Here is a 15,018-nt window from a genome sequence, read left to right as displayed (position 1 = left end):
AACTGGACACAGTATTCCAGCAGTGGTTGCACCAATGCCAAATACAGAGGTAAAATAACCTCTCTGCTCCGATTTAAGATTATTCTTTTTATGCATCCCAGGATCACATTAGTTGTCTTGGCCACAGCATCACACTGGGAGCTTATGTTCAGTTCATTGTCTACTTTCACCCTCAAATCTTTTCTTTAGTCACTGCTTTCCTAGATAGAGTCCCCCATTCTGTAAGTATGGCCTACGTTCTTTGTTCCGAATTTACACAATTACATTTAGCTGTATTAAAATGCATATTGTTTGCTTGCGCCCAGTTTATCAAGCAATCCAGATCACTCTGAATCAGTGACCTGTCCTCTTCATTGTTTATCACTTCCCCTATTTTTGTGTCATCTGCCACCTTTGTCAGTGATGATTTTAAGTTTTCTTCCAGTGATTTATAAAAGTGATAAATACCTTAGGGTGAAGAACCAGTCCCTGCAACACCATGCTGGAAACAGACCTGCTCAATGACAGTTCCGTGTTTACAGTTATGCTCTGAGATCTATCAGTTAGCAGGTTTTTAATCCATGTAATGTGTGCCATGTTAATTATATATCTTTCTAGTTTCTTAATCAAAATGTTGCGTGGTACCAAATCAAACGCCTTAGAGAAGTCTAAGTATATTATGTCAACACTATTACCTTTATCAACTAAACTTGTAATCTCATTAAAAAAAAAGATACCAAGTTTGTTTGATAGGATCTGTTTTCCATAAACATTAGTTATATTATCCTCCTTTAATTCTTTATTAATCGAGTCCCGTATCAGCTGCTCCATTATCTTGAAAGGGATTGAAGTCAGGCTGACAGGCCTATAATTACATGGGTCATCCCGTTTACCCTTTTAAAAAATTGGCACAACCATAGCTTTCTTCCAGTCTTTTGTAACTTCTCCCATGCTTCAAGACTTATTGAAAATCAACATTAATGGTTCAGCGAACAACTCAGCAGCTCTTTTAAAACTCTTGGATGCCAGTTATCTGAACTTGTTGATTTTAAAATGTCTAACTTTTGTTGCTTCTTTTTAACATCCTCTAGAGCAGGGGTCAGCAACCTATGGTATGCGTGCCAAAGACTGCATGCAAGCCAATTTTTAATGGCACGCTGCTGTCTGCCGGGGACAGCAGCATGCAATTAAAAATCCTGCCCGGCCCACTCTTCTCTGCCCGCCACTCTCTCCTTGCAGGGCAGGCAAGCTTCCCCCTCCCCCCGCCTCTTCCCCTAGCGTGCAGGGTTCCTGCCCCTCCTTCTCTCCCTCCCTGCGGCCGATCAGCTGACGGCCCTTGCTACGGAGGGGGAGAGGAAAAAGTGGAGCCGCAGAGCGCTCTCTGCTCCGGGGACCTTGGGGAAGGGGGTGGAATCAGCATATCCCCTCCAGCCCCCTGCCATGAGCTGCTCAGGACAGGGGGCTGGGAGCCCCCGCACGACCCCAGCCCACACCCCCAGCCCTCTGCCCTGACCCCTGCACCCCCCTCATGCCCCTCCAGCCCTCTGTCCTGACCCTGAACCCTCCCCACTCCCACCAGCCCTCTGCCCTCACCCCTGCAGCCCCCACAACCCTAGCCCTGACTCCAGCACCCCCCACACATACCTAGACCCCCCTGCCCTGACTCCTCCACCCTCCTCTCACACCCCCAGCCCCCTGCCCTGACTCCTGCACCCCCCCACACATACCCAGCCCCCCAACACCCGATGCAGTGACTCTTGCACCCCCCCACATCCACATCCCCACCCTCACCCTGAGCACCAAACGGGAGCTCCTACAAACACACACCCACATTCCCACCTGCACCCCTCACACCAAATGGGAGCTGCCCAGGTAAGCTCTCCACACCCAAACCTCCTGCCCAAACCCTGAGCCCCCTCCCTCATTCTAGCTCCTGGCCAGACCCTGAATCCCAACGCCCAGCCTGCTCCTTCATCCCCAGCCCTGTTCTCAGTTCACTCCCACACTCATCTCAGTGCAGAGAGAGGAAGAGAATGGGCCAGAACCAGGGAGAAAGTACGTACCTACTCTATGTGGACAGGGCCGGGACCCCAGACCGGCAGCGGGCTGAGCAGGGCCGGCAGCCAGGACCCTGGCTGGCAGGAGCCAGCGGATGGAACCCCAGACCGGCAGCAGGCTGAGCTGCTTAGCCCACTGCTGGTCTGGGGTCCTGGCCGCTGGCCCCGCTCAGCCCGCTGCTGGTCTGGGGTTCTGGCTGCCAGCTCCTTGCCAGCCGGGGTCCCGGCCACAGGCCCCGCTCAGCCTGCTGCCAGCCTAGGTGAACGGAACCCTAGGCTGGCAGTGGGCTGAGCGGGCTGGCGGTGTAAGATCAGCATTTTAATTTAATTTTAAATGAAGCTTCTTAAACATTTTGAAAACCTTGTTTACATACAACAATAGTTTAGTTATATAATATATAAACTTATAGAGAGAAACCTTCTAAAAAAGTTAAAATGTACTGGCACGCAAAACCTTAAAGTGAGTAAATGAAGACTCGGCACACCACTTCTGAAAGGTTGCCGACCCCTGCTCTAGAGGTACTAGTGGAATGGAAAGAGTGTTATCACCGTATGATGAGACTGTATCATCTGTTTTCCCCAAATACACAACAGAAATATGTATTGAACACTTCTGCCTTTTTGCATTACTATTGATAAGTCTACCATTTCCATCTAGTAGTGAATATTATTGTCAAGATTATTTTTATTCCTGATATATTTAAAAAAATCATTATTGTCCTTAAGTGTACTGGCCATATATTTCTCCTTGTGCCCCTTTGCTTCCCTTATCAAGTTTCTACAGTTCCTAACTTCTGATTTATATTCATTACTATCAGCTTCCCCTTCTTCCATTTATTATGTTTATAGCTGCCTACACTTCCCCTCTAAACCAGGTCATTTTTTTTTACCAGTACGGCCTTCTTCCTCAACTGTGGGTCAACAGCTTTTTGGGCATCTATTAAGGTGTTCTTAAATGAATCCCAATTATGATTCACTCTTTTCTGATTAAATTCTTCCTCCCAGCTGATTTGGCTCATAATTGTTTTTAGCTTTGTGAAACTGGCCCTATTAAAGCACCATTATTACTGGTCTGGACTTTATTCTGTTTGAACATTATAAATGTGATCGAGTCATGATCACTTGTACCTAAGCTACTGTTATTTTCTACTTCTGTAGTCAGTTTCCTGTTATCTGTTAGGACAAAGTTTAATAGAGAATTCCCCCATGTTGGCCGCAACAATTTTTTTATAGAAAATTGTCATCCATAATGTTTAGAAATTCCAAGATGTTTTAGTATTGGCAGCATGAGATCTCCCACATATATCACTCAAATTGAAGTGCCACAGGATTATGTAGCTCGTGGAACAAGAAGAATCTCAGAGAAGATTGCTTGGACATTCTTCTTCAGCACATTTCTGACTTCCCTGAAGTCATCTAATATCTGCAAAATATCCTTCAGTGCAGTTCCATTAGTGCCGATGTGAACCATCACCAATGTCTCCTTGCCTGTCAACTTCAGAAACCTATTCAGTCTTAGTGACGTTTCTTGTCTTGGCTGTGGGAAGGCAGCACACCATCCTGTTGTCTGCTTGTCCCTTGCAGAATGTTCTTTCAATTCTTCTGAGGATTAAATCTCCAACAAGGATAGTCTGTCTTCCTTGAATGATTGGAGAACTCTTCACGGGCAAGCTTGATTTTCTTACATGTTAGGCCAAGCTGCTATCCACATGTGTGTCCCTTACATGTCTCCCTTCCCTTGGACCTGCTGGATCTTGAGAGGTGTCTTCCAAAGTTTCCACATTTAGGACCTGGTATTGATTTGAAATTTCTAGCTGTATGGAATCCTTCCCAGTCCTCTTCTCTTTGGTGGCCACAGCCTGCCCATCCTCATCTTTCTCCAGCCATGTAGAATGCCACTGTGACCTCTTGCCTATGGTGGTTACAAATTGCCAGTCTTCCTCTCTGGCTTCCTCTCTCTCTGATTCCTTTGTGGCCAGCTCCATTCTTCTTTGAACCTGGGGTACCAGTGTTTCCTGAACCTGGCTCTCTAGGAACTCCTCAGCTTTTCTGACTCTCAGTAATGTCTCTACTTGCTTCTCCAATGCAAGAATCTTTAAGACAGAAGGGATTTCAAGCAGGAAAGAAAACATGGTACATCCATTGCAAGTCACCACCACTGTTCCATTGATGGCCATCTTGATATCACATGTGCTGAACCTAGAAGCCTTTTACATTGCTTCTCTCAACTCACTCCAAAACTTCCCTGCCTCTTTTCATAGATCTCCCTGTCATGGATCTGGGAGCCTGAAACCAATGGAGGCTCTCTGGGACTCCCGTGCTCCCTGCTGTGGAGCCAGGAGCCTGGGAGATCCAGTTAGATTACATTTTCAAGCTATTAAATAACCTCCCTAAGAAAATTGCCATCTCTGTAATTGTTTTATTCCTGGTATAAGCTGTTTTGTATATATTTTTTTCATTAATTTATTGATAAGTATTTTAATTAGACACTGCTCCTGTACTCTAACTTGTCTGTGGAGGGATGCTGCTCTGCTTCTACAGCTAGAGGGATAACCTGTGGTATTCCAAAATGTCTTACAATTAGAGCTTCAAGTTGTGCTTAAAATGATCAACTCCAGCGAAGCAGAAAAATTGAGAATAGGTTTTTATGAAATATACACTGAAAGGAGCCCCAAATTGAAAATCTTTGCAGATTTGTGAATCGTTTGCTGTTGGGGCTGATGCATTTAAGATGTCTCCCAGGCACTGCACCTTCATTCTGGAAGCATAGGGGCTTAGAGAGAGAGAAATGTTTTCATGTTTCAAGAAAAGCAGTTTTCAAATGTTGTGGTTTTATTAAACATTTTACTCCTAAAAAGTATCTTAATTTGCTGAGAAATAAACACAAAAAATCAGAACAGGGAATCCTCTTTGTAATACATGTAGCAAAAGTGTTACATGTATTTTGAAAGTTGCCCATTTAGTTACAAGATTACAAAAATGAGACAACCGGATAATACGATGTTGGAAGTGAACTGCTGCCTCATCATAATATTTAAAACTGTGATTTCCATTAATTAATATGTCACATTTATGTATGTAGAATGTGAAGTTCACAATCCGTTGTGGTGGGCTACGAATTTCCTGCTGTTTTCACATCAGGGGTGGTGGTAGCCTCCCGATTCAGTGGGTGCACTATACTGAACTGCCAAAGGAGCACTGACCACCCTGGCACCACAACCCTAATCCCGTCCTGGGGGGTGCTGGGAAGTGGCTAGAGAGCAAGCCTGCCCTGGGCTCACCGGCAGTGGTGGCTCCTGTCCCATGGGGCTGGGCCCCGCTCTCTGTTCCAGTCATTGCAACCTGTGCATGGGTCACAGCATCGCTTGGGGTTGGCCTGGCTGCCCCTCCATCGTGACAGAGAGGCTGCTGGACCAATTCAATCGAGTGGCGTTGTGACATGGTGCATGGGTGTTGCAGCATCTGCAGTCAGGACAGAAGTGAGTGATGCTGCAACCCTGTGCACCAGCTGCAATGCCTGTAGCAGGCAGTCGGGCCCAACCCATGGGACAAGACATGCCACTGTGAGGTAGATGCAGGGCAGTCTTGTTCTCAAACCCAGCAGGCCTCCCCTGTGCACTAGACTAGGAGATGGGTATGTTTGCCTATGTTTGCTTCCTGGGTTTTATCATTTCTGGGAGTGCAGTTGAACCCATGCTACAGTCACTCATGTTTCACACTTACATTATTGGGGAGCAACTTGGGTCCCATTAAACCACGTGTGCCAGCATAATTTATCTATCTAGGCATTTTTGACCATCAGTTTGGTATCTAAATGTGGTGTCTAATTGCAAAACTTTTAACCAGGGTACATAAATTGCTCAGCATAGTGTTCACTTATACAGCAGGGCAGAAAAATTCCCTCCACTGCAGGAATTACTCAGTGAAATTCTATTTCTTAAAACTATCTTAAATACATGGCAAAAACATGCAAAATTCCCCTCAAAATACTTGAAGGTTCATGGAGCATAAAGCAGATTTTGAAAATATTTTTATAGAATTGAGTCTGATATGAAGAACAGATCTGTTCAAAAAGATATTGAAGATGCCTCTGTTGGGATTTTTTATGTAGCTAAAAATATCTAGCCTCTTAAAATAGCTAATGACTCATCTGTTGACATGAAAGGGTCACTGCTGATTAGCTGTAACAACCTTGAGAATTCAGCTTGAGATGCTTGAATAACCTGGCTTCTGCTGTACAGTCTTGGGTGACAATAACTGTAAATTAAAAGGATGCTCTCAAGGTTGACGCTCCCAGAACTTCTGTTGTACTATTGGAGAGAGAGTGTGCCTGCGTAATTAGGGCAAAATCCTGCTCTAGTGTGATTCTGCTTCCCTTGGCATGACTAGTCAGCCACAGCCATTCAGTAGATGCAGAGCAGGATGGCTCTGAGGGGTGCACCTAACTGCAACTCCAAAATCGAGTCTCACGCACAGTTGGGAAGCATATATTTCACCACAACTCCTAATCAGCAGGCCGCACCTTGTCTAGTAGCTAGCTAGGTATCCATCCTGCCTTGATGTTGTACAGATCCCCTGAGGGAGGGAAGCCCTCTGCACAGTCCTCTCGTCCTCATATTGTGTCTGCATACCTCTGGACAGGATTTGGCTCTTAATATATAGTGACATCATGCAGTAACCTCATTATTATTAAGACTCATTAGTGTTTGTCCTAATTAAACTGATTTTAAAGACAAATATGGTTTTTTTTCCATATTTTTCCCCTCATGGTATTGCTAGAGGACAGAACTAAGGTTGTTTGAGCGTCTAAACTGTGCATTTCTTGCGTTGACACGTTTAGATTTCTCTTAAGTGTAACTTACTGTATATACTCGTTCATTAGCCCTTTCGTTCATAAGCCGACCCCCAAGATGGTTAGGTAAAAATAGCAAAAACTGTATGACCCTTTCATAAGCTGACCTTATATTTCAGGGGTTGGCAAACTTTGGCTCCTGGCCCGTTAGGGAAAGCTGCTAGCGGGCCTGGACGTTTTGTTTATCTGGAGCGTTCACAGGCACGGAGCCCCTCAGTGGCACTACTTCCCTCCGCTCCCATTGTCTGGGAACGGCAAACTGTAGCTACTGGGAGCTAGGGGGCTCCATGCATACAGACGTGCCAGGTAAACAAAACGACAGTGTATTAGATATTCAATTCAATGATTCCATACAGTTTAAAATCATCAGATTTTGGTGTAGACCTGTTTATAAGCCGACCCCGTTCTTTGATGCGTCACTTTTTTACCAAAAATATTTGGCTTATGAACAAGTATATACGGTAAATTGAATTTCCTGGAATTGTAATTATGCCCAAAATCAAGCATTAAAACATCCCTATAATGTTTTTTTTACCCTTGGTCATAAATATAAAGGAAAGGGTAACCACCTTTTGTATACAGTGCTATAAAATCCCTCCTGGCCAGAAGCAACATCCTGTTACCTGTAAAGGGTTAAGAAGCTCAGCTAACCTGGCTGGCACCTGACCCAAAGGACACAAGATACTTTCAAATCTTGGGGGAGGGGGAGAAGGGTTATGTTTGTGCTCTTTGATTATGTGGTTAATTTCTCTTGGGACTGAGAGAGGCCAGACAGAAATCCATCTTCTCCAACCCATCCTAATCCAAGTCTCCAATATTGCAACCAGTATAGGTAAGCCAGGCAAGGCGGATTAGTTTATCTTTTGTTTTATGTGAATTTTCCCTGAGTTAGGAGGGAGGTTTATTCCTGTTTTCTGTAACTTTAAGATTTTGCCCAGAGGGGGATCCTTTGTGTTTTAAATCTAAATACCCTGTAAAGTATTTTCCATCCTGATTTTACAAAGATGATTTTTACCTTTCTTTCTTTTTTTTTTTTTTTTAATAAATCTTTCTTTTAAAAACCTGACTAATTTTTCCATTGTTCCAAAATCCAGGGGTTTGGGTCTTTAATAATTTTGTAACAAATTGATTAGGATATTCTTCTCAAGCCTCCCCAGAAAAGGGGATGTGTAGGGCTTGGGGGAATATTTTGGGGGAAGATGTCTCCAAGTGGTCTCTTTCCCTGTTCTTTGTTTAAAACGCTTGGTGGTGGCAGCATATCGTTCAACGACAAGGCAAAGTTTGTACCTTGGAAAAGTTTTTAACCTAAGCTGGTAAAAATAAGCTTAGGGGGTCTTTCATGCGGGTCCCCACATCTGTACCCTAAAGTTCAGAGTGGGGAAGTAACCCTAACACCCTTAAATTACTGATATGTATGCTCAGTCTTAACACCATCTTAATGTAGTTTTGAGTTTTTGAATTTCCGTAGTTTGCCTTTTTTTAGAATTAAACTTCTAATGACAATCTCTGCACATCAAAGCAGCTATAGTGCATTAACCAGGAAAGCTAGAATTGCAGCTAAATTTGCATTTCCAGAGCAGCTCAAAGCAGGTGTGTCTGTCCCTTAACATGTAAGTATTGGTTTAGATAGCTATGTTAGTGAGGCCAGGAGAGCATGAAAGTGGGACAGGAAAAGCCCAGTCCCTGAATCCCAATGTCTCTTTTTTTAAGAGCTTCGCCTGTGCTCCTGCTTAAATTCTGTGTTTAAATGGCTCTTTGGATGTGACTTGTTTTGGTTCTGTTTTTTCAGTCATGGCTATGTAATCGAATATGCGATAGGTAAATGGTATTAAAGGCTGGGTTTTTTTTCAAAGATTGCCACGTGGTGTGTGTTTGCAAAAGTTTGTATGCAGCTATTGTCTGAACAAAACCTGCATTTGTACAAATTGGCATTTCTGTGTGCAGTTAACCACTGTAAGCAGGCTTTGGGGCACCACTTTGAAACCAACTTTTGACTATTTGGCCCGTGGAATTTCCTCAATAAACATTCCATGTTAATATGATTCTACCTCCGACAGGTCTCAGCGTTCTCTATTTCCTGTTTCTGGTGTTTGTGCTCTTCCTTAACTTGGAGCAGGTCAAAGCAGTGATGTATTGGCTAGATCCTAATCTTCGTTATGCCACCAGGGAAGCAGACATCATGGTATGTATACTTAGCATCCTTGTGCAAGTTACAGCTATTTTATATTAACTGTCAGATCTCTACATTTCAATTAACCAATAAAAATGTTTTTTTTTTTATTCTTTCTGATTCAAGTTAGTAAAAACTGATCTACTGGGCGTATTAGAAATATTTGTGTTGAGGTATTGGGTTATATTAATCATGGAAGCGATGCTAGATATCTGAAGATATCCATCATTGTAGTATCTGGATCGTACCTGAGCAGCTTGGAGTCAAGTCAGAATAGGAGATCTACAATTGCTATCAGACCAAATTTAATGGGGAATATGGGGTTTTTCCTGACAGTACTAAGCAATGGAACTTTGTTCCTTTTGTGCTTTTGCACAAACTTAATTTCTCTCATATCACTTACAAATAGCTATAATAGATGACTTATCTGTGGACAAACTAAATCCAGAGTTATGGCCCTGTCGCCTTTTGACACAAAGGAAAGTGAAAGCGGCACCCCACTGCTAGGGTGTCGGAGCTGTAGTTGCAGTACCAGGTGCAATTAGACTTCTTTCTGGGGAATCTTGCTGCGAGTCTTACGCTTTTTGTTTGGGTATTATCACTGTGTCTACGACATACAACTTGCTGCACCCCGCCCTATTTAGGAACTTACAGTCTCCTTCAGACAAAAATACACTTTATGTTTTTGTTCAAGAAATAAAACAGAGTACATAGTTAAAAAATTGCATATGCATGTGGGTTATTATACAAATTGGGAGATGAACTTAATTTAACTTTATAGCTTTATGGCTTGAATTTGGACCTTGTTTTCTGCATATGTGTATGCAGGAAAAGAAGTAACAAAGCATAAAGCAACTGTATTCTCCCTCCTTGGCCTTCTCCCCAAAACCCATAAAGTTCATACTGCGCAGGTCTTCTTGGCCAGAACTGGGAAGAGTCTAGGGCATGCTGTGGGATGTATGCCCATCTTTGGTCAAAAATTAAAGAACACATTGGTGGCAAAATGAGAGCCTTCTGCTGCTCAGAATGCTGTGCCTGTCAATAAGATGACTTTTACATTTTGCCCCCCACCCCACAAAAAGCATCCTCTTGGCCTGAGCTTTCTCATGCTATCCTATCTTTGGTATTTTACACTGGTTTCTCCAGTAGTAGTAAATGTAAACCTTACAGCTAGGAGACTTGCTAGGAACAGAATTTTTTTTAATCATGGTGTAATGGTTTTTAAAGTGTAGGGCCAGATTGTGGCTTTTAAAGCATAGTCTGCACTGGACAGGGTGCAGAGGGGACTGCATTGCAATAGGAGCCTTTGAAAGAAGCCTAACTCCTCTGGAGGGATCTCCCTGGGCCCGTGACTGCAACTGCAGCTTTGCCACCCTTACAGTGGATGATGCTTTCACTTCTCTCTGTGCCCGATCAACTCCACTAGCCTGCAGGAGGAGGAGATAGGGCAATAACCCCCCTTTCAGCCACCCTGTTAGGGTGGCGCTTATCTATAAGCATGGTTGGCGCATGAACCCCCCCCCCTTTTGGGGAGGCTTGCCCCCTTCCTTCAAGATAAGTAGGGTCTTACCAATTTCATAGCTGTGAAAAATATGTCACCGACTGTGAAATCTGATCTCCCCTGCTTCCACGCCTCCCGCACCCCACCCCCAGCCACTGTGGTTCAGGGCTTCCGCCCCATCCCACCCCACATCCACTCCGGCCCAGGCTCGGGGCTTCTGCCCCATGGCTACAGGCAGGACTTGGGGCACCCAGGCTCAGGGCTTCTTCCCCTGCGGCTTTTGCAGAGGCTCAGGGTGACCCAATAGGGTCTTCCCACAAATTGGCTGGGGGCCCCTGCCTTTATCTGGCGTGGACTAGCAGCTAGGAGCCCCCAGCTCTGAAGGGAGCACAGAAGTGAGGGTGGCAATCTGCAGACTCCCCTACAACAACTTTGCAACACACACTCCCCCTCCCCTGCCCTGATCCCATTTTGGGTCAGGACCCCTATGTTTACAACACCATTAAATTTCAGATCTAAACACCTGAAATTGACCAATTTGAAATTGACCAGAATGGACTGTGAATTTGGTATGGCCCTACACATAAGACCTCACCTGTTGGAGCCCTGAGCACCTCCCCCGCCCCGCCCCTGCAGCCAGAAGAGTCCCTGAGCCCCAGCCTGATCCCTCCGTCCGCTGGCTGGAGCTGAACCCCCACCAGCTTCAGAGAGGAGGGGGAGCGAGTGTAGGGCATTGGGGCGGAGTGTGGTCATGCAACAGCCGGGGTTGGCAGAGGCTTAGCCTCCCCTAGCCTATTATACCCAGTGCCCATGTGAGGTCACTTGCAGTGAGCAGCGCTTACAATCCCTGTGCTGGAAGGGCTTGGGTGAAATTCTGGCTCCATTGAAGTCAGTGGAAGTTGGATCTGCAACTTGTCTGTGGAACTGCTTCAGGCATTGTACTGAGGATGTACCACTGTTGAGTTTTTTGAAAACCAGACCTTCAAGGACAGTGTTAAAGCAAGAGAACCATGATCACTTGTGTCTAACTTTTTTTTTCCCATGACCTGCTTGCCTGAGGTTTTATATGTGTATTTTCCATATTTCTTTCTCCTAACTGTTGCTTCTATCTTTCAGTCACACATGCAGCATTCACCCCAAAGGCTGCAAAGACTATCACTACCCCTTTCAGATTCATTTTGTACCATGATGACATCAGTCTTATCCTATTCTTGTTTCCTGCAGCTTTATTGGCTAAAAATTGAGGAAGAGCACTGAGGGATGGGGAGCAACATTATTCCACATAGCTATTTCTTTCGATTTCTTCTATCTGTCCCTGTTCTACCGCATCTCAGATTTATGGCTCATAGAAGAGTGCAGCATGGTTTTTGCTTCCAGCTGTTTGGTTAATTTTTTTTTAAAAAGGAGGTGGCAAAATATAAACTTGTACATAGTGTTAAGTCCTGTCTCCATATGAGACAGGCATCCGAGGTCCTGATCGCAGCAGTATTGGTGCAGTTCTATCCAGGCAGGGAGGAGGGTACAGAGAATCCATTCTTATAGCTCTGAGGCCCAAGCGGGACATTCTGCCCCCAGTCCACACCGTGTACAAAAACCAGCCTAAAGTGTACATACTTGAGGCTATGCACTGAGGACAGAATTTGCCCCATAATTACCAGCAATGATAACAATCAGCACCTGCTTAAACAAGTCAAAAATGATAGAGATGGACAGCAGAAGGAGAAAAATTCTTTCTGTTTTCAAATGTTTACCATTCAGTTTCCCAGTGACCCTTTTTCTAACCTAATTGCCAGGGCTAGGAGGAGGCGGAAGAGGGCATTTCTAACGTTGGTGGGAATAGTAACATGGATTCAAAATCCAGAATATCTTTAGTTTCAGCCTTTCAGTTTACGCTGAGTTAAAAATGTCCTCCTGTTCTGGTGCTTCCAGATGTAAATCCTAGCTGAGGATCTGTTGTTGTTTTGTTAACAGGAATATGCTGTGAACTGCCATGTAATCACCTGGGAGAGAATCCTCAGCCATTTTGACATATTTGCTTTTGGGCATTTCTGGGGCTGGGCAATGAAGGCCTTGTTGATCCGCAGCTATGGGCTATGTTGGACTATTAGCATCACCTGGGAGCTCACTGAGGTAGGTTGACATGTTAAATCATGAGCAGGCTGATGGTACTATATATTACTCATAGCATACAGGAAAGAGGACTGGCAATTTTACTTCAGCACTAGCTAAATACCAGTATATGTACAAAGTAAATTATAAAAAACATATGCTATAATCATTTCAGGAAGAAATGTTAAGACCAAATAGGTTACACTAAAAAAAATTAGAAAGTGAGAATAGTTAGTACTAAACTATGACAAATTCAATCAGTGCAAACCCTAGCTTGCCCCTGTCCACGCTAAGGGATCGGCATGAATTGCTGGGCACCCATTGCCAAGTGGGAGCTATTCCCCAGTGTAGACAAAGCCTTTGGTTAGACTAGTCCTGCAGTGCTCAGCCCTACTTTTCCCCCATATGTAACAGTATCCTACATAACGTGACCCCAGCCTACAGTAGCAGTGTTTTGAACGGTTATCTTAAAACACTGTCGTATAACTTCAAGGGTTACTGACTGATTTCTGTGCTACCACGTTAAAGCAGTTCTCTCTAGATGTGGGCGCATGCACCCATTAGCTCACTTCTGCAGCTGTCTCTCATTCTCAAGCCCTCTTTGTGCTTGAAAATTGCTGACATCTATGTTGAATTGGCCAATAGGGACGGCAGGCTGTGCGCTAGCCTCTTGTTGTTAGATGTGTTGTGATAATTAGGTTGAATACTCGTTATCCTAAATAACTCAATTTTATCTAACTTTTATCTTATCTAACCTATCATTTTAATCAGTAGAATGTTACCTCCCTAAACTCCTGAGGCCACATTTCTGCAAAATTGAATTCTGTTTTGTAACACCTGAATGATCAGGGTATGGAGGATGCCAGTTTTGGGGAAGCTGATGTTCTAGAACTGGCAATGAGAGAGACTCTCTGAAACTTGCTTTCAGTTATTAAGCAATTCAGACCAGGAAGGCTCTAGTTCTTACAAGCCAAAACGACTTCGGACAAAATTTTGAGACTTTGATGTCTAAATTTAAGTTCTTAAATCCATTTTTAGGGCACCCAACTTAGTAGGCCTAATTTTTAAAGCAGCAGATCTCACTGACTTCATTGGAGTTTGATGGTGCTTGGGCCTTCTGAAAATCAACTGACTTATGTTTTAGAAACTAAATACGGATTTAGGAACCTAATATGAGTCCCACTCAGTTTGAAAATATTGTCCCTAACATCTCCTCCTACTAATGTGTACTGTTATTCTTAGATATTCATGGATTCTGTCTCTTCCAGGCCCCCTTACAACAGTATTGTTTAAAATTAAAAGAGAATTCCAATTCATGAAGGCACTAGGTGGCACAGTGAGCTAAGGCACTAGCCGTCACCTTTGGAGAACAGGTTGAAATCCTGACTCAGGTTGAAATCCTGACTCAGCTCACAAATTAAAGTGACTCTTATCATCCCCTATGGATCATCACAAAGCCACCACCCACAACTTGACCCCATACGATTGGTATTCCCTGCTAGTGAAGGACAGAGTATTGGAACAGACAATGTGTTTAGGGGAAAGTTTACCATATACATAGGATGCTGCCACTCAAATGGATTTTTAGTCCTTTAACTATTTCAGAAGAGTCATTAGAAACCTACAGTCGTTATCAGGGGAGTTGCATAGGGGTTTAGTTGTTTTGCATCTCCTGTTAACATTGCTAGCTGTCAGCTGGCTAAATCCCCATACTGACACTGGACACTCACACATGCTGAATACTATCTTCTTAAAGTTGGAATTCAAACATACCTTTGATGCTCTGTGCTCAGCACCACCACACCACAAATTGGTATTATTCAAATAGCGTTACTCTGTTTAAACTCAGCCTCCTCAGCTATAATCTGTAGTGTCTTTGGGCAAAAATAGTGCAGTATATATGATCATTAAATACTGTAAGAGAGTTAAAACATAATATGAGAAATGGATATAATGCCCATTTCACACCAGATTTATCCAAAAACTTTATGAAGTAAGATGATTGATTTGAAAGCACTGTGAGAGTATAAGTCGTGTACATCTTTGATTCTGGAGAATAATTTAAAGTTCTTCCTTGTCATGTTAAAACTGGCCCACACCTTTAGTGCAGGGAAAATAAAGATGTTTAAACAGTTCTGTTTCTGCAGTTACCCTGGAGGAAAGGTATCACTGTCAGGATAGATCACTGTATCTCGTTTTACAGTGACCAGCATCCTTTCTTGCTCTGTGCATGAGGCACTCCTTTCCCCTCCCTCACAGATCTGACACAACATTTTTTCTGCATGCTTCTGGCAATGACAAGATGTTTTAATGTGAAATTCTGGTAGCACGCAAGAGACTACACAAGCCA

At 43.7% G+C, this 15,018-nt stretch overlaps 1 protein-coding gene across 2 annotated transcripts in view; it reads left to right on the top strand.

Moving 5' to 3' along the window:
• PTDSS1 (phosphatidylserine synthase 1) overlaps positions 1–15,018 on the top strand; it is a 50,132-nt gene that overhangs the window by 10,771 nt on the left and 24,343 nt on the right. For both annotated transcript variants that reach the window (XM_077809965.1, XM_077809964.1), the window contains exons 4-5: positions 8,946–9,070; positions 12,531–12,689. In XM_077809965.1, coding sequence (XP_077666091.1) covers positions 8,946–9,070; positions 12,531–12,689 — 284 coding nt within the window. The remainder of the gene's footprint in view (positions 1–8,945; positions 9,071–12,530; positions 12,690–15,018) is intronic.

This window comes from Eretmochelys imbricata, chromosome 2 (assembly GCF_965152235.1).
Source record: "Eretmochelys imbricata isolate rEreImb1 chromosome 2, rEreImb1.hap1, whole genome shotgun sequence".
NCBI lineage: Eukaryota > Metazoa > Chordata > Testudines > Cheloniidae > Eretmochelys > Eretmochelys imbricata.
This window is presented reverse-complemented; position numbering and strand designations above follow the sequence as displayed.